Source organism: Rhinolophus ferrumequinum, chromosome 9 (genome assembly GCF_004115265.2).
Source record: "Rhinolophus ferrumequinum isolate MPI-CBG mRhiFer1 chromosome 9, mRhiFer1_v1.p, whole genome shotgun sequence".
NCBI classification, from domain to species: domain Eukaryota; kingdom Metazoa; phylum Chordata; class Mammalia; order Chiroptera; family Rhinolophidae; genus Rhinolophus; species Rhinolophus ferrumequinum.
This window is the reverse complement of record NC_046292.1, coordinates 13,258,876-13,278,338: the sequence shown is the minus strand read 5'-3', so window position 1 is coordinate 13,278,338 and position 19,463 is coordinate 13,258,876. Positions and strand designations below refer to the sequence as shown.

General features: G+C 49.0%; 1 protein-coding gene across 6 annotated transcripts in view; it reads left to right on the top strand.

Moving 5' to 3' along the window:
* The window catches only part of TMCO4 (transmembrane and coiled-coil domains 4), an 85,175-nt gene that overhangs the window by 63,418 nt on the left and 2,294 nt on the right, over positions 1–19,463 (top strand). For 5 of the 6 annotated variants that reach the window (XM_033114858.1, XM_033114857.1, XM_033114854.1 and 2 more), the window contains 2 exons: positions 7,873–7,990; positions 14,557–14,674. In XM_033114858.1, the coding sequence (XP_032970749.1) occupies positions 7,873–7,990; positions 14,557–14,674 (236 nt within the window). Of the gene's footprint in view, positions 1–4,194; positions 4,318–7,872; positions 7,991–14,556; positions 14,675–19,463 lie in introns of those variants that run through there. The other variant, XM_033114859.1, reaches the window with a different exon arrangement.

The following is a 19,463-nucleotide window of genomic DNA, read 5'->3' as shown; positions in this document are numbered from 1 at the left end:
AAAACAGAAAGTACGTCATGTTTCCTGTAGGCCCCTTTTCCTTTTTGTTAGCAGTATCTTCTCACCCACTTGATGTGCCAGAGATTAACAAAACAAAAACGGTCACATACCCTTGGCCTTGTGCACACACTGGGATATGAATCTTCTAGCAAATGTTAGCCTGTTAGTGTGTCTCTTGAATGAACCAAATTGGAAATACTCATCTTGGCAGGAGGGAGTGTTCTGTTTCTAATATACAATTTTAGAAGATGTCACGGTTGTCAAAAGACTTTTATATTTTGGTGCAAGATGACATTTGATTGCAAAGGAAAGTGGGACAGGAGAGTAGGAGAAAAAAATGCAGGCATAACCAAATCCCACTGTGCCACTTACTGTGTGACCCTTTCCCATAAAAGGGACATATAGGCGTGCTTACGTCCTAGGATCATGATGGAGAGTAAGTGAAATGATATATGTCCAAAGCACTTACGCGCCCAACGCAAGCTGTGTTGATGATGATAATGATTTAAAAAAAAAAGAAGGATTAAGGAATAGAATTACAAAACTTTGCTTTTTAAAAAGCCTTTGCAGCAAGAGCCAATTTCATTCCCAACCGCTATGAATTTAGAACAACATTACTGCCCATGATATTTTCAAGATACAACCAAGCAAGAGAGTTTGTCCGTAAGCTCGCACAGATACATTTAAACATCCTGACCCTTGAGTCCCTAAACTCCCACTTGGCTGAAAACTATTTCTGAGCCATCACTAGATGCCTGCTGAAATGCAGAGCAGACTGTCATTCAGTCAGCTGGCTCTTTCATCTCCAAGATAGCAGACATCACATTTGAGGTGATTTAGTTCCCTTCCGTGGAATTCATCCACCGGTGCTTTGTCCTCAGACAGACCTGGCTATCGTCCCTCCCCAGGTAGAAGCAAGGAGACGTCAGGCGTGCGGATTAATTTCCAGGGTGCCAGAATGCTGGTAATAGTCTTACCACTCTGCAGGGCCAAATAAAAGAGATGGGAACCAAAAGGAAGAGACAAGGCTTATTTGTCCCCTAAACAATTCATCCCAAATCCTTATAATATGTCCAAATGGGCTTCTTTAAGCAATTCTTTCTGGTATGAACCTTATTCCAGTGGGGGATGAAGGGGGAACAGTCAAAGCTTCCCTTTCGCCTTTCTCTGTCTCCTTTTCTACCTGTCTCCTTCCCGCTCCCTTTGGCGGCTTCTCTCTCTGTGTTTATCGTGTGTGTGTGTGTGTGTGTGTGTGTGTGTGTGTGTGTCTTTGGAATGGATTTTGTTTGTGTTAGATGCAGTTCATATCATTTCCTTCAAGGTCTATTTTCTGGGCCCGCAGTCAGGAGGTAATTTTCTCTTCCATTTCCCACTTATCACTGACTGCACACATGACCCCCTGCCAGGAGGGAGAAAATCCTTCTTTTTTGCTGCTCAAACTTAAGATCCTTTGGTCTTTGCAGCCCAGGAGAATCTCATTATTGACAACGTGACAGGCATGTGGGAGTGTGTGATGCGGCCTTTCCAGCCATTTGGCGAGATTTCTGTGTAACTCCTACAGGAGGCTGTTTGGAAATACCTGGAAAGCTCTGCGCAGGCCTGCCTTGCTTTAAGAAAGCCCGCTCTATGGAAAAGACAAAATGACGAAGGTCAAGCTAGGAGGGGTTATTCCCAGTTACAAAGGGTCCCCTCCCTATACAAAGGATTTCCTGTCCGGTGGGTTCTTCGAGCTGGCCCTGCCTGGTACATTTTAAGAATGTTTCCTTTTAGAAAAACTCAATTGATATATAATTTTAAAGACCAAGGCAATCGTGTAGATGGAAATTTGCTCTTATAAAGACACTGTCTGTTCTCGGCTCCTGATTTTTTTTGAAAAAAAAAGAAGTGTCAAGTGGTGGATGTGTCATATCAGGAATCCAGTGGGAACCACTGAAAGCATAGGAGCAGTTGACAAGATAGAAACTGATGTATGTAAATTCTGAGGGATAAAAGTCAGGGTAGCTACACAACCGTGTGACTATACTTAACACTACTGAACTGTGCGCTTTAAAATGGTTAGGATGGTAATTTTGTGTTACGCGTATTTTACCACAATTTTTTAAATGGTAAAGGAGGAAGTGTTTAACCGTAGTTCACAGCTCTGCAGCTGCTTTTCTCCAGAAGCTCTGCTCTGAAGGGAGCCAAGGCTGCTGTTCACTGCTACCGTCTGTCAGTCACCACCACTTCCCACCACTGCTGAACGCCTGAAACAGTGCCTGCGATTGGTGGCTGTGATTGGCGATTGGAACAGACATTGACGATTCACGGCCAGGTCATCTCCACAGACGGTGCTTCCTGCACACCACTCCTACCCACTTGCCAAATGTGTGCGAGTAACCATGAAACAGACACCACGGACCAAGCCCCCTCCCAGACACTGCCCTGAACACGTAACGTCACTCCAGCCCGGGAAATCAGTATTATTATATTATCTCCACTTTACAGATGACAAAGCTGAGGCTCCAAGGTACTAAATAACTGACCTCAGTTCACACAGAGGCGAAACCAGGATTCAAACACAGATTTCTCTTATGCCACAGGTCGGGCCACATGCCCCGGACTGTTGATTCCCAGCTTCTTTATGCACATGGGCCCTTTCTAATGGGAAACATGGTCGCCGTACTTTCAGTATCTCCTGGTTGAGAAAATAGGGAATGACCAAGAGCTACCTGAATCCAGGAGTTCTGTGAGTCCCGACAGCATTGGCGCAGAGTTTTAAAATCACGACACGACACCTGATGTGTGAGTCATGAGGCATTTACTTGGCTTCTGAGACCCTCAAAGTCACTCTGGATCTTTTCCCCCGATACTGGATGCCTCTGAACTGCGCCACGAATCAGCTGAAGGGTCTGGAGACCCTGAGCCTTCTTAGAATGTAGGCGAGGCCCAGGAGATTCTGTAAATACAGCCAATGTCAGTCAGATACTTCTTGGGAGAGTTACCTTGAGTCTTTGGGTCACACTGTCTGAGGCAGGGGGAGGAGACTGAGGCAGTATTAGAGTTAGAAGGACGTTCGTTATTCTTGCCCATCACAGACTGCAGCCATTCAGAGCAGCAGCAAGTCCCCCAGAGCAGAGCTCTGGAAATGAGCAACTGAAGAGCTGAGAACAGTGGTTAAACACTCTTCCATTTACCTTTGGCACTCTTCATTTGCTTTTATCCGGTCTTCAGAAATCCCCAACTATCGCTGCTGGGAAGAAATGGTGCCAAGAGGGAAAGAAGGAAAAGGAAAAGGGGAAAACAACCTCTTCGCATTTATGCTCAGTCTCAAGGGTTCGCACTGCTGCGCCTCTTTGCTTGCTTTCATTCATTCCACAAATATTTATTGAGCACAGCATCTGTGCCAGGCACTGTTCTAGGCCCTGGGAATTCACCAGTGAGCACCAAAAAAGAACACGCTCAGCCCTCAGGGAGCTCACATGATAGTGGGAGACCAATTGTAAGTGAGATTTTTTTTTTAAGTAAAACAGGCAGTAAGTCAGATGGTCTTAAGTGCTGTGGAACAAAAGGAATCAATCAGAGAAAGAAGGTGGGCATATACCTGGTCGGGGTGGAAGGTTGTATCTGCCTGCCTTGAAGGGTGACAGTTAAGCAAAGAGGTGAAGGAGAGAGGCAGGTGGATGTCGGAGGGAACAGCATTCAGGAAGAGGGAACAGCAGGGCAAAGGCCTGGCATGTGCTGGAACAGCAGGGTCAGTGTGGCTGGAACAGAGTGAGTGAGGGGAAGGAGCAGGGAAGGTCACAATGAGCTTTGCAGGCTGTCACAATGACTGACTTTTACTCCGTGAGAGATGGGTCCCACGGGAGTGTTTTGAGCAGAAGAGTGAAATAATCTTTACTGCAGTACAATTTACGTACTACAAACCCCCCCCCCATTGTAAGTGTACAATTTAATGATCCTAGTAAATGTACAAAGTTGTTCAACCATCATGACACCCCAATTTTACATTTCCGTCATCCCCAAAAGATACCTCATGCCTGTGGCTTGCATTTTAAAGGGATCACTTCAGCTCCTGTGTTAAGAATAAAAATAAGAGGTAGAAGCAAAGAAAGTGGGGGAAAGAAATGTTTTTCACCACACACATGAGTGACGAAAAGGACTAAAAGTGGAGCGGTGAAGACATGACTGATAAAGCTTTTGTTTTTTAATTACTAGGGGTATGGAGCCTCCTTAATGCCAAAGTTATAACAGAAGGAAGGGCCTCCAGCTTTAACAGGAAGAGCAGGATATTAATAACATACAGAGAACTATTTAAGAAATAAGAAATCCAAGACTTAAAGCTGTACCTGCCTGTGACTTCTGAACTTGAAGATGAAGGAATGCACGTTGGACCCCTGCACTCTTTTATGTAAAAAGGCTGATTATTTATAAAGCTATAGGACTATCTTTATACCTTAAAATTCACAAGAAGAAAAGTTGATGGTAGCAATAGGAATAAATCCAAACGTGTTTCAGCAAACATTCATTGCCCCTGGAGCAAAATCGCGGTACGGTCTCACATTAGCTGACGTTAAAATGTTGAATTCTGGTTTCTTTTGTTGATCCGGTTTCTTTTGTGAGAGCGTCATGCACTGAATTCTCATCATGATGTGAGGGATCCTCAGTGCCTATGAAGGGGCCAGCTTGATACTGAAAGCGGTACCTGAGGAAGGATTTTCTGTATTCTACAGAGATGGCTGAACTCTTCCGGCATTGTAAGGTTTGGGATTCAGCAATGAATTTTGATAATTTTTCATTCCAACATCTACCACAGCAGCGAACAGCTTCTTTTTCCTAACCCAGGTTTCCTCTCCTGGACCATCCCGTTATGGGAACGGTCAGGCAGTGATGACTCTGAGCTGCCATACAGACCCACCTACCTTGGGTGGATCTAAAGCCATTCTCACCAGCTTCCCTTAGCTAACACCTGTGCATTACTGAGAGCCTGCCCCGGGGCCTATCTCCAGGTCTGCAGTGTCACAGAGAGCAAATCCTCTTTAAAACCTCAGAAGATCACATCTGAGTGTGGCCAACAGTCTGAGGCCTCATAAGACAGTTGCCAGGCGGCTTCAGAGATGAGTAAATGTGTTTCCTGCTTGCCTCCGCCCTGACTTAATTTGGCTGTGCTCTGAACCGTTCTATGAAGTTGAACTACTAGTCTCAGTTCAAGGTCACAGGCAACTACTTTTTTGTTGCTGTTTTTCCTAACAGCTCTCCGGTTTTGTAGTCCCTTCCAGGATCCTAGGATCAGCTCTGGGCAACCCAATCGGGAATCCTGCATTACCACTGCTGGCCACAAGAGGTCCCAGCCCACCAGGTGTCAGCACCGAGGGCTGGAAAGTAGTCCCAGCTCGTCAGTGACAGTGGCTTTCTGTGGGCGGAGCAGGTGCCTTGAGTGGCCCGCCCACAGAGAGAACTGCTGAGCTCTGTCGTTGGCCCTGGTCTACAACCGTTTGACACTGTGAGAGCAGTGACAACCCACGTGCGATCACTGCGCTTTGTGTTATTACTGCAAACAACAGAGTGTGGCCCCAGGGACCCAGCCCCTTTCCGTGCAGCCTGGGTTCTGGTCCCAGCTTTATTCCCACTACCCACTAACTTGGACACACCCCATCTCCTCTAAGACTCAGTTTCCTCATTTCCCAAGGGAAGGAATTAGAATAAAATCTTGTTCCCTGCAACCTTGTCAGCAAAGCAAGCACCCGAAATAACCCTTACGTGAGGGGTATCTGAGTCAACTTTGCTATGCAGCACAAACTGCCAGCTTACTGAAGTTCTGTGTCCTTCTGCCAGATTATCATCTCCCTGGAAGCAAAAGGAGTGAAAGGATTCTGTGCTGCATAATCTTTTAACATCAGAATCAGAGAAGCACTCAAAGAGCTTGCTACTACAAAGGTTCTCAAACTTCTATTAGCCTGGAGCCCTTTGTTGAAACAAACTCTGACATTGAAGCCCAAACAGAAAACAATTAGATACACTCTGGTTAGCAACCAGAGCCCAGAGAGAGGAAGCCAGCTGTCCTGGGTCACTCAGCCACAGAGTGGCAGAGTTGTCCCCCCTCCTGGGCACATTCTCCAGGAATGACACTGAGCATGCGGCTTCCCGAGATGTGTGGGAACTCAGAATCATAAGAAAGAGCTATGTGTGGGAAACTAGGATTCGAACCCAGGGCTTTGCAATTGCAACGTGCATATATTGACCTTCCTGAGGGATGGAAGTTGAATCATCATTCATCATTCATTGAAATCTCTGTTGAGTCCCAAGTACACCCCAGGCATTGTTCTAGTCCCATACAGCTGTGAATGAGGCACTGTCCTCAATGAACCTAGATGTGAGAGGAGGCGACAGATATAAACAAGTGACATCTGACAGGAAGAAACATACAGCGGAGTAAAGGGATAGAGAGTGACAGAGTGAGGGGTGTATGGGCACCTCTTGTTGGTCAGTAGCGATGCTTCTCAGAGTGGTTTGCACGCCCACTTGTGAACCATTGGCTTCTAGTCTGCAACAAGATCAAGGAAATGCTTCTTCCGTGTTTCTGTACTTACAGGACAAACAGTCCATGGACCACACTTTGAACAATGCTGGCCTACAATATCTCTGAACCTTTAGATCAGTGTTGTGTATTGGTTCATTAGGATTTCGAATCCACTGGTTTATGATGAGCGAAGTTGTTTGTTTGCATTGGGGAGCCCATGTCAGGACAATGACATCAAAATTGTGCTACTGAGTGCTTGTCAATAATGAACATTTGGAAGAGCAACTCTGAGGTAATGGACCTTTAAACTTTAAATACCAAGAGTTTGTGAGGACTAAGGTTTCCAGGCAGGAATTCCCGCCCGTTCTCAGGAATGTTTTTCACTTTCCCGTTCCTGAATCCCGAGAAATAAACTGTTTTTTGTTTTCCACAATGAACCGTTTCCACAAAGTGACAGCTGATATACCAACCACCTCGGTTCAAGGGGCCGATTTTCCCGATTTCCCGGTCAACTTTTCTCAGGATTTGGGAACCGGAAAGCGGAAAAAATTCCTGAGAATGGGCGGGAATTCCCTCCCAGATACCCTAAGAGTGTTAGGTCTGGGCAGGGCCACTCAGCTGATCTAACAGCTCTCCAAGGACCTTGGGACATTAGCTCCAGCTGGGTCGCTAAAGGCTCCTCTTTGCTGGCCGTGGTGAAAACCGTGCGAAAGCCCCGTGAGAGACCACCTTGCCCGCCAACACCGGCACCGTCGTTCCTCCGGCATCTCGGTCGAGCTCCAAGGGACTGGCAATGAGTGCTGGCAGCTTGGTTTCTAAGCCCACTCCTGAGAACCAGTTCGCGGAAAGGTCCACTTCAGCTCAGTTTGGACTTTCTTCCATCTCCCCTTTGCCTGGAACAAGAGTGTCATTAATGTGTTACCGGTTTGCAGTATCTTATTCCTCCATTGGTTTATGAAGAGACATTATCCTGTATGCTATTGGCTTGAGAAATAGCATATAAACTGTAATCCCTGCAGTGAGCCCGTGTTAAATAAATTATTGGCAAAGACCATCTCCGTCTCTGAGCATAATTTTGCTGCAGTCAGTACAGCTGATGGGTGTGCTCCCTGTCCTGGGACCCAGTCACCCCCATCTCTTCATTCCCCCCTTCCTGCCATACTGCATAGGCCCAGGGAATTGTATGTATGTTTGCATGTGTGCGTGAGTATGTGTGTGCACATGTGCATGCATGAGCGTGTGTGCTTGCACATGTGTGTGCATGAACATGTGGAGTGTGTGTGTGTGTGTGAGTGTGAGAGTGTGTGACACCCGTCTCCTCCACCACTGCGGGAGTCCCTCCCGGGACTGACGGCCTTCTCCGGGTCTCTCACCAGATTGCCAAGGGATCGTTGAGGACGCTGTCCTGCTGGGTGCACCCGTGGAAGGAGACGCCAAGCACTGGGAGCCTTTCCGGAAGGTGGTGTCCGGGAGAATCATCAATGGCTACTGCAGGTCTGTCCAAAGCCCAGGCCAGTGGGGAGGGGGCCCTTACGGAGCAGCTAGTGTGCTGGGGACACAGATGTTGGAGGCCTGGCACCTGCCCTGGTGGATCCCAGGAAGCGGAGGGCATGGCCTGTTGCTGTTCTGACTTGGCAAGCCTCCGTCCCCAGAGGATGAAGATCTTGGAAAGGGTCTCCCTGTGTCAGGGATGATGGCAGGAGAGGCTGGGCCGGTTACCGCGATCTGGGGGCAGGGGGCCATGGGTGAGTGGGACATAGACTGAAAAACAAAGATTAGGCCTCAAATGGAGGTCTTTAAACGCCGACTAGGAGCTCATATGTGTGTTATTTGGCAGCACAGGAAGGGGCTAGAGGTCTGGACTGAGCTCTCAGCACAGTTTCAGGGTGGGGGAGGGTGGTAGAACGGGAAGCTGGCAGTGATGGGGGAGCCAGTACCCACACCAGGCTATGGACCTCCAGCAAGAGGTGGGGCACCTGCCGCACATGACAGCTGTGGGCTAGAAAGGAGGCAGCCCTGGCTTAGGGTTTGAGAGGAGGACGTGAGGGGTTTCAGCCAAGGCTGTGCCCGAGACTTTGGGGAAGAAAAGTGATGAAGTCCACCTCTGAGACCTCAGGAGATCGGCCTGAGAAGGTGCCCTGGGCCCATCACCCTCCAAAGGAAGCAAAGGATGGGGCAACAGTGTTTAAAAGCTCACGAATTGGAATTGCACAGCCCTGGCTCCCTTCACTGGACTCAGTTTCCCCATCAGTAAAGGAGGAACAATACTGGTGACTCCCTACAGGATTGCAACGACGCTTCAACAATTTATAGAGTTGCACATGCTTCGTACATGAGATGATGTTACTATTTAGTAGCGACAGCAGCAGCAGGGGCCACTTGGGATATTCATTCAACAGACTTCCAGGGAGACCCAACCTCAGGCCAGGCCCCCTCGCCTGGGCTGCACCAGGGAACAAGCCCCAGCCCCATGTTGCCTAGCATCCGGCAGGGGAAATAGTCAGGAAAACAAGCAGCCCCTCAGACAGAAGCTTGTCTGCAACACCAAAATCCAGAAGCTCCAAAACCAAAGGCTTTTCCCCAGGTGTCGTGCAAACTCATTTAGTGACAAACTTGCGCTGAGCATGAGAGAGACTCCTAGGCTTTACTTGTTTCTCCCACTGGGCTTGTGAGCTGAGTGACGTAGGGTCACCACCCCAAACCTCACAGGGGTGTTATGTGAAACATGGGGTACAAGCCAGATTACCTTCCCAAAATCTGAAACATTACTCTGAGTTCTGAAATCAATAGGCCTCTGAGGATTTGGGATAAGGGACCCATAATTGGGGGTCACTGCCACAAAAGCGCAACTGCTGACCACGTCACCAGAGAAGGTGATATTCCAAGCCAAGATCCAACAGACAAGTTTGAGGTTTAAGAAGCAGTTGGGTTGGGTGGCTAGTTGTTCATGACTGGCTTTATTGACACAACTTTGAAAAGAACAATTAAAAAAATGAGGAGGTAGGATTTGTTGGGGAAGTGGCTGATTCACTAGGTTATGAGCAAGAAGTTTCCAGAAGGCAGCTGAAAATGCAGCACTAGAACTCAGAGGAATTAGAACGGCAGCGAGGCCCAGTGGGATCGTCAACTTCAACTGAAGCCAGACGGAAAGGCAAAATGTAGAAAAACAGGAAATGCTGGATTCCTGATTCTAAGGAATATATTTCAGGGTGAGAGGAGGAGGAGGAAGAGACTCCAGCCTGAGGTTAGGGGATACTCAGAATCATCCAACATACTGTGCCCGAGACCTTCTGCTGAGCATGGAAATGCAAAGATGGACGTGATGAGAGTCACTCACATCTAGCGGAAATAGACAATTATTTTTAAAAACCTAAAAATGCAATAATGCAGCAATGGGGAACTGGGGAGGATATAACAGGTATTCGACTCTTACCGCCCGTGAGACCCTGTCTTGGTTGTAATTACCTCCTTCAATCCTCCCCCAAACCCTATGCTGGTAGTATTATTAATCCCATTTTACAAGTGAGGAAACAGGGCCAGAGAGGTTAAGTCAAGAGACCAGTTAACTTTAATTTTCATCTAAGTCCAACCGTCCTAAGTAGGACCCAAATCTGAGGGGAACAGATTGGGGAAGTCCTTATTATCATTTTGATGATTTAGCCCACAGCAACAGCTCAAAGCTAAAGTTTTTAGCCATGGTTAGAGGGCATGAAGCGAGACACAGGAATTCAGCCAATCACTTTGTCTCTATCACTCATTCTCTAAGCTGAGTTCTTAGAATCAGGATATGGTAACAGAAAAAAAACAAAGAACAAAGAAACAAAAGACACAGCCATAATATATAAAGAGCTCGTGCAAATCAATAAGAAAAAATATAAGAAAATGGCCAAAGGATATCTGCACATAAACTCACAGAATAAATACAAACACTCAGTAAACTTCTGAAAAGAAGCCCAACCTCATCATTAATGAAATAAGTGCAGATTAAAATCAGTAAGATACTATTTATCACCCATGAGATTATCAAACATTTAAAAATAAATAACATTCAGTGTTGGTGAAGATGTGAAGACATGAGCACTGTCATTCATACACTGTTGGTGGCAGTTGAATTTCGTAAATCCTTTTTGGAGAACAGTTGGCAATATCTATCAAAATTTTTAATGTGCCAGTTTTCTGACCTCACAGATTTTGACTCCTAATATCCTGATATACTAGATATTCACACACATACACAGAGAGGGGTGTACAAAGGGGATAGCTGCAATTTCATTTATAATTAATAATTTAAAACAACCTAAATGACCATAGATAAGGGACTAGTTAAGGGAGAGAAAAGCAAGAGCAACAGTACATACTGTGATCCCATTTATGAGGGAAAAAAACGCTGCACGTGCATATATGTACGTCTATGTCTGTCAGTGCACAGGAAGGTCCAGAGGACATAAGAAACTGATAACAGCGGCCACCCCTAAGGAATGGACAGGCACTGGAAGTAGGGCGTATAAGATACTTTAATTTGATGGGAGTTTTTTTAAGTAAGGATAGTTTTACAGCCATAAAAGAAAAAGAATGGACCAACCTTTGATGTCGGGCAGTCCTTGGTTAAAATCTTGGCTCCACCATTTACCTATTGCATAGCTTGGGACAAACAACTCTGGATCTCAGTATTCCCACCTGTAAAATGGGAATAAAACTCCCTCTTCCCCAGGGGTTCTAGGAAAATTAAAACGAGAGTATGTAGGAAACGGGGTGGCACTTAGTAGGTGCCCAAAAAGTGACAGCTGTTATAATTACTACTACTGGGTACATTCACGTAACACGTGATTTTTTTGGTGCTTTTCATAAACAGCAAAGGAAAGAATTTAAATTGCATGCGTGCAATATGAAAGCAGCAAAATCTTATTAAACCCATCTGTTCTGCTGAGAACCTGAGGCTAATCCGCTTGCTTTTCAACTATTTTGCGAGATCCTGGGCTATCTGTCTAGAAAGAGAAAGGAGGAAAAGGAGGAAGAAAAAGAAGGAGAGAAAAGGGAAGGAACAGAACAGGCCAAAACAATAACTGTACTTTCTTGGTTAAAATAGACACCAACCAGCCGTTTATATTCTTGGTTCCTGAAGGCATTTTAGTTGCTATGAACCTACTTAAACGTGGAGGGTGGGGGTGGGGAGAGCTTCAAGCCAACACCGCCAAACGATATGCACTTGTACATTTATAATGTGCATTAATACAACTCTTTGCAAATCCCTTCACTCACTTGGGCTTTCACAAGCCCCCGGAAGCTAGCCGTGGCCAGTGGTACTGCTCCCTACTGTACAGTGAGGAGAGTGCAGCTCAGAGAGGGTCAAGTGCCTGGCCAAGGTCACACAGCAGAGCCAGGATGTGAACTCAGGCAGGCCTGTCTTACTCCACGATGAGATTGTTTCATTCTGAGCCCCGTCCGTGTGGGGAGGGGATGATGGTAGAAGGAGGAGCAGAAAGGTCCCCTGCCCACAAGTGGCTCCAGGTCTGTGAGGAGCCGAGGCTCGCCCTTCAGCAGGCCACGTGATTGCAAATGAAGGTTCCAGTTGTGTGATTCGTGCATCAGCGTTGTCTCCAGGGCCGGGAAGCTCGGCTTGCTGGGCCCCACCCCAGGGAGTTCCGGATGCAGCTCAGGATACGGGACTAAGGCACAGTCCTGCTCCCAAGGAGCTCTCTGCCGAGAAAAGGAAAAAGCCCCAGGAATGGACACAAAGAGGACATGTGACGAGCGTCACCAAAGGCGCATATGACAGGCACACGAGGCTGTGAAGGAGTGATGTCGGGTGGAGAGGCTCGGAGACTCCCTGGGGCAGCTGACGTTCCAGCTGAATGCTGAGAGCGTGGGTAGGAGCCCATCAGAGCGTGGAAGACAAGGCCGAGCAGAAGAGGCCACCTGCACACGAAGGCCCAGAGCAGGAAGTGGGGTCGTACCCTCTGCTTCCTGAGCGCTCGTGGAGGAGCATTGCACACAGTGTGCCATCTCAGCATCTCAGCACACGCTCCCGCCCCCCCGAGAGGTCAGCTAGTGAGGAGACAGGCTCAGCGGAGTCAAGCAACCTGCCCAGGGTCACACTAGAAATTGACAAGGCGGGACTGGAACCTGATTCTGTGTGGTGCAGAGTGTGGGCTCATGGCCCATCCAGACGAGAGAGACAGAGGAAGGGTCTTGAATGCCAGTGTGGTTTGCCCTGCAGTTTAGAGGACACAGGACCTTCTAATGTATGTTTCTGTTCTGTCCCTAAATGTGTATAAACAAGTACAATGAGCATTTTCAGTAGAGTATTGTCATAATTAAACGATTTATAAGAACGGTGCTAACTTTGCTTGTTTATAATTATCTGTATCAGAAACCTTTAGGGATCACTCTCAGAACCAGTATTCGATGCACGTAACTCTATGATTAGTTCAGTAAAACAACTTGAGTTAATCTCTCTTCTTCTCCCCTTGGCCACCCATTCTTAGAGACAATGCCTCTTGGGCCCTCGATACTAAGATGATTATTGGGACCCTGCAAGCATGGCTCTCTGGAGAGAGTTAAGGAATTTTCTAGAAGAGAAAACCTGTAGGCAGTGGGGAGTCATGGCCTTCTAAGAGGCGGGGGCCATGGTCAGATGAGCGGGTAAGGAAGGCCATGGTGTCTGGAGGAAGGTGAGGCCAGGGCAGGGAGAGTGGGGAGGCAGCCGTTGCATCTGTCCATGGGGGGTTCAGGGGCTGCCTGATCTCAAGGCTGGAGCAGAAGGGCTGGGCGTGGGGGAGGGGGGGAGGTAGGAATCAGCAGGACTTTGTGGCAAGTTGGCCACAGGGGAGGGGGTGCCTAAGACATTGCTCTGCTGGTTTCTGGTGCTTGCGGGATGGGTGATGGTAGTGGAGGAGCTGAGTTTGCGACACGCGTGAAGGTCTGTAGAAGATCCCTCGACTCTGGGCCCCAGTTCTCCTCGGGCCTTCAGGGGAGTTGGCACACAGGTCAGAGACCACAGAGGGAACCTGGACCGGCCACCACACCCTGGGCCCCAGAGAGCCTGGGGACTTGCCTGGGGCTGCACAGCTGGTCCCTCGGGTAGGTCAGGGGCCTCCTGACGCTCAGCCATTCTCCCTCTACCCTGCAGCGACAGAGGACCACAGAAATAATCGACTTTCAAGTTGCCAGGCAAACCAGAGTTGGAATTGGTCTAAATAAAAGACAACCCGATGTGCTAAGCTGGATTTCAGTCCTGCAGGCAGAAGGGAGCACAGAAATGTTCACACGTACAGAGTTGCTGAGCCGCGAGGCCCTTGGCCAGCCCAGCTGAACCCCAAGATAAATTCAGGAGTTCGAGAGGGAGGGCTGTCTCATAGACCTCCATGGACTGTACTCACTGCACCTGAAGAAACAGGGAGCAGAGGGTCCAGGGTTATTTTCTCTCGATGGTGTAGGGGGTGGGGATGCAGGGGTGGGGTTCACAGCACCCATGAGAGTGGAGGAGTGTTCCCAGGGCTGTGCCCTGCCTGGGTGTCCACCCTCGCCTCCTCCGAGATAGCCAAGGTCAGGGAGACCTGCTGGCTGTGCAAGGTCTCACTCAGAAGACACCACTACTCCCTCCAGCTCACAGACGGATGAGGGAACTAGACCCAGAGTTCCACCCTTCAGGGTGGAGTGGTTCTCTGCCCCAGGAGGGCCCTGCTGCCTGTCTTTCTTTTCCCAGGGAGCCCTGGGCCAGCCCCCGCAGGGAACTCATCCGATCTGAGAGCAGCTCCTGCGCAACATGCTGACTTGTCGAGAACGTCATCCAGCTTCCTCATCCTCTCATTCAACAGACATTCGTTTATTGCTTGCCAGGCACTGTTCTCAGCTCTGGGGACCCAACAGGGAACAAAGCCGCCTTCAGGGAGCTCGCATGCCCCGGGCAGAATTCCCAAGTGTCCGCGGCTGCTCCCACCGTCACTCCACGGTTGCAGTCACAGCCCTGGTTTCCCACAGAAGCACCAGTCCCACCAGGCGTCCCATCCTTGTCCTGGGGCTCCCCTGAGGCTGATGCTCACCCCCTTCTCTGCCCGCAGGGGGGACTGGCTACTGAGCTTCGTGTACCGCACGTCCTCGGTGCAGCTGCACGTCGCCGGCCTGCAGCCTGTGCTGCTACAGGACAGGAGGGTGGAGAACGTGGACCTGTCCTCTGTCGTGAGTACTGCCTGTCCCTCCCAAGGTGCTGGGTTTCCAGTGGGGCGATTCGCTACTCCAGCCCCACAAGCCCCACCCGTGGACACTAGCCCAGCTCATTTCACCCCAGAGGAGGGAGGCTATAGAACCTGCTTGGGAAGAGGTAACTCCTATTTATGGGGTCATCCTTAGGCCAGCGCTTTGTCACCACCCCCAACTCTCCCACCCCAGATGACTCGTCAGGATAGCCTGTTTCTCCTAGAAGTAGCCAGAGGACACAGGTAGAATGCAGGGGGTGTTCCAAGGACTGTCACTTTGGAAGCATCTGGGCAGTTTTATTTAAAATGCCGATCCCTGGGGGCCCCGGCCCAGGCCTTCTAAATCCGGCTGTAGGAACGGAACCTGCAAGTCTGCAATTAAACATACTCCCCAAGGATTCTTACACATCGATGAGTAGGCTGGACTACAGGGGCAGACAGTTCCAAAGAATTCCTTCTGGGAATGGGTTGGAAGGGGACCCCCTGAGCAGCCACACAAACCTAATTTGAGTTTCTAGATCCACCTTTCAGGCTTGAAGGAACCTTGCCCACCTGCACACACCTATCATAGGGCGTTAATGGCTTCATGTACGGGCACGTTCAATGCCCAGCTCTGCCCTAAGCCTTTTGCAGACATTGCTATCCCCATTGTACAGATGAGCACACTGAGGCTTTGAGAGGCTAAGGGACTTGCCCAGAGTCACTCAGCAGGAACGTGGCAGAGCAGGATGCAAACCCAGGTGTAAAGCAGTGGGCATCACCCTTGTTCAGGTAAACGTGAGAAACAGCAGGAGAGGTGCCTGCTAGCAGGCGGGTGAGGGTAACTAGCTCCAGTTACATCCACAAGCAGACTCCAGCCCGCGATGCAAGGGGCCCATGAGAACAAGAACTGTGGTTTCCAAACATTCTTGGTTGCCATTTACCAAGTGCCAAGTGCTTCCCAAGTGTAACCCAGTTTCCTCAAGTTCCATATAAGGGGAGTTTGAGCCAGCTGCGCCATCCTGCCTAAAAGCAAAAAACCAGGCCCTTCCCTGGGTGTCTGAAAATCTCCAGGGGGAGGGCACTCTGGAGGACTAGCTTCTCCCCCCGCTACTTCACCAGCCGCCTGTCCCGACGACCCCCCACTGCACTTTGATGGTGAACGAAGCTGGGTACCTTGGCCCCTCCTCTACCGGCACAGCTAACACTAGGCTGCATGTTTATTGAAACTTGACTAGAGGAATTCTAGCACAAAAACTTAAAACCAAAACTTTATCAGGCACGGCTGCTACTGAAGCCATGGCCTTGCCCTAGGTCGCCCGGCTTCTCACTCAACCTGCCACCATGTTGCACTTACATCTTTGCTCCCCCAAACTCCCAGGACCCTAGCAGACAAGTTCTAACCTGCCAGAGGAATACAAATGGAGCAGCCTGTGCCTTCCTAACTGGGAACTTTGGGGCTGGTGGTGGCCCCAAAACAAGAGGAGGTTCTAGACCCATCCATGCATGAAACTGGTCACTCCTGGTTAAAGAGACAGGCTTCTCAGGACAGACGTGAGCTTCTAGCCACAGGAAGCCTTTACGACCATCTTTATCCCTGATAGGCTTGCTTCATATGCTGTACACCTCACAACAGCCCCGTGTAGGAGGTAGTGAGAATCCCTGAGACTTGAGAGAATAGACTCACATAGCCAGAGAGTCATAAACCTGGACTCTGAAAGCAGGTCCCGAGCCTGTGCTGTTACCTCCCTGTGGGAGTGACGTAAGCCAGGTAATAAGACCAAGAAACCGCAGGTAGCAAGACTCAGAGCGATGCCTTCTGACCTGTGTTCAGGGGTCTCTGTCCTATTTGAGGGTCCTGGTACCTTGAAGGGGACGGGGAGAAATGACTTTGTGCCTCACCACCCGTAGAGTCTCCCTCTGCCTGAAGAATCAAACAGAAAAAGGAACAGCTAAAAAAGTTCCTTTTAACTGAAAATTCCCTTTAAATGCCACAAAGCCCTTGCAAGATCCAATTTCCGTCCCAGGAAGCCTCTGAATAGGATACACTGGAAAGAGCACAGTCTTGGGCACCACAGAGACCTGGCCTAGAATCCTGGCTTGGCCACTGGTGTACTGGCTGTGTGACCTTGGGTCAATTACTTAACCTCTCTGTGCCTCAATTGCCTCATCTATGAAATGGGGAGAATCACCTACTTTCCAGGGCAGCCTATGTGCGATGCTTGTGCATAGTAGACCCTCCTTTAATAGTACCCTCCTCCCTTGTCTCTGCCACCACTTTCAGTTCTTCTGCCTTTTGGACAGCAGCTTCGCAGACTTCTCCCTCCTCGGACTGCCTTCATGGCAGCTTCCCAGCTCTTGCCTAATAATAGCTCTTTATCACATTAGGAGCACACCACAAAAGGCAGTGCTCTCCTCTTTTGACTAATTAGAATAATTAGCCTTGCCTTAATGCCGCCCTCCTATTTTCCTCGAAAATTCTTGCTGGAGGAGAGGTTGCTGGCAAAAGAGTTTCCGTTACTGCTGTTGGGAGAAGCACTGGCTGCTCTGTACTCGGAGCCAGAGACATGCAGGGTCGGGACATGGGCTGTGCCCTTTGTGAATTACCTCAAACATCAGCCAGCCACTCCAAACGTGGTCTGAGGTGGCTCCTGATCTCAGGACAAGCCTGAGCCAGGAGTGAGTGAGGGGCTGGCCCTGTCGCAGGTAGGGGCACCTCAAGGTGAAGAAGCAAAGACCGGGCTGCCTCTAGTGTGGGGCCTGGCTTGTAGCAGGCAGGGGACTCTGCCAGTCCAGGGGCCAATTCATGAGGCTTCTAAGGGCGGAGACCCAGCCCAGAGTCTCTGAACTCTTCGTGTCCAAAGGAAATGCCAGCTGGCTTCTAGACTTAGCAAAGGCCTGGTACAAAATGCACTCAATATTAATAATGATAGGCAATATGTGCCAGGCACTACTCTACATGCTTTGCAGATGTTATGTCATTTGATCCTCATAGCTGAAGTAGGGATAATAACCCCATTCTACAGACGTAGAAACTGAGTCTGCAAGAGAGGACACTGCACACGAGTGACAGAGCCAAATAAACCCAGGGAACCTACCGCAGAGTCCACACTCACACATTTCTGACTTCCGGTCAGTGACCTCTAACTCAAGACCAATAAATAAGCCTGTTTCATGTATTATCTAATTGAATCCTCACGTGGTGTAGGTGTCTGTGTTAGCCCCATTTTCCAGATGAGGAACCTGAGACCCCAGAGGTAAAAGAACTTGAAGGGGCCTGATAGGCTTGGAAGGAGTTGGGCAGGCAGAGGTGGGTAGCAAGAGCCTTGGTTTGGGCAAGTCCAGCTGTCTTGCAAGGCAGGAAACAGGAAATGCTGAGGCCATTCATACCGTATGGGTCCAGTAACAGTGTATACCCACAGTGAGTACCCACAATGTACAGGGCTGGCCCTGGGGAGGAGAGGTGAGTTAGAAGTGGTCCCTGCACTCCTCTATCAGAAAACAAACGAGTGAGCAGATGAAGACAAAAGGGTGTAGTGAATGCTACCACAGGTGAGCTCCAGAGAGGGTCCCTGACCAGTGTAGGAAGGTCCCTAACCAGCGTGGGAAAGTCAAGAAAGACTTCTCCGCACCAATGACATCCAGTATGTACCCAGGTGAGTGGCAGATTTCAATCAAGACAGCCGGGGAGATGGGCATGGGCTGAAACCTTTATCCAACATCAGCCACCCCAGAACTTTCCACTGCTAAGAAGAGATTCTTTTCCTATCCTCCTCACCCCTGCTTTCCCATCTCTCTGGCTAACTGTACAATCAGAACTGCCAGCAAGTTCTCCCCCTAGGTCTTTGCAGAATGGCAGCTCAGGAACTAGGGTTTGCTGAGACCTGGAGCAACTTGTGGCCACAGAGAGCCAGAGCTGTGCGCTGTAGGACAGCTGCACAGTGGAGTTTCCATCTGAAATCAGCTGTAGCCAATGGCCACAAATACCTTCCTTCCTGTCCCGCCGGCCTCCACCCAGCCCTAGCACCAGCCCTTCACCAGCATTAAAAAGGTATAGGGAGGCCGTTCTTGTTTGTCCTTGTCGGCCTAGGATTCTGCTGGCTGGAATTCAGACGTGATGGCTGGAGCTTGAGCAGCCATTTTGTGTTCCGAAATGGATCAGCCTAGCTAACTCCTTACCCTCTATCCCCCCTTCCAAGGAAGCTAAGGTATGAGAACTTATGTTTATGAAGCATCTACTATATACCAGGCACTGTGCCTTGTGGTTTGTATGTATTATTTCTTCCTACCAACACCATGAGATGGATATCACTAACTAATTGGGTAATATCCCTATAAAGTATTTTGGGTCATATATGGAACATAATAGTAAGAGGCAGCATATACTGAGTCCCTACAAAGTGCTGGACCCTTGAACTCTTGTAGCAGACATTCACGGTCGATGTTATGATCTTAGTTTTACAGATGGGGAAACTGGGGTTCTGGACATTATAAGGACTTACCCACTTACCAGTACGAGATAGAGCTAAAGCTGGAGCCCCCTTTGCTCAGATCGCAAACTTAGGTTCTTTCTAGTGCCATGCAGCCACTAATGTCCATCCTGTATGGAAGGACACTGCCCCACCTTGACCTCCACTCTGAGCCCAGGGATCCAAAAAGCCCCTTCTACATGTGTATACGTGTGTGTTTTCACTGAACACTGTTTAAAGGGGTTGTTAAAGAAAGGAAGAAGAAGTAAGCAGGTTCTGGTTAGGAGAAAACCACAAAACTGTGCAGGGAACTACCTTTCTATG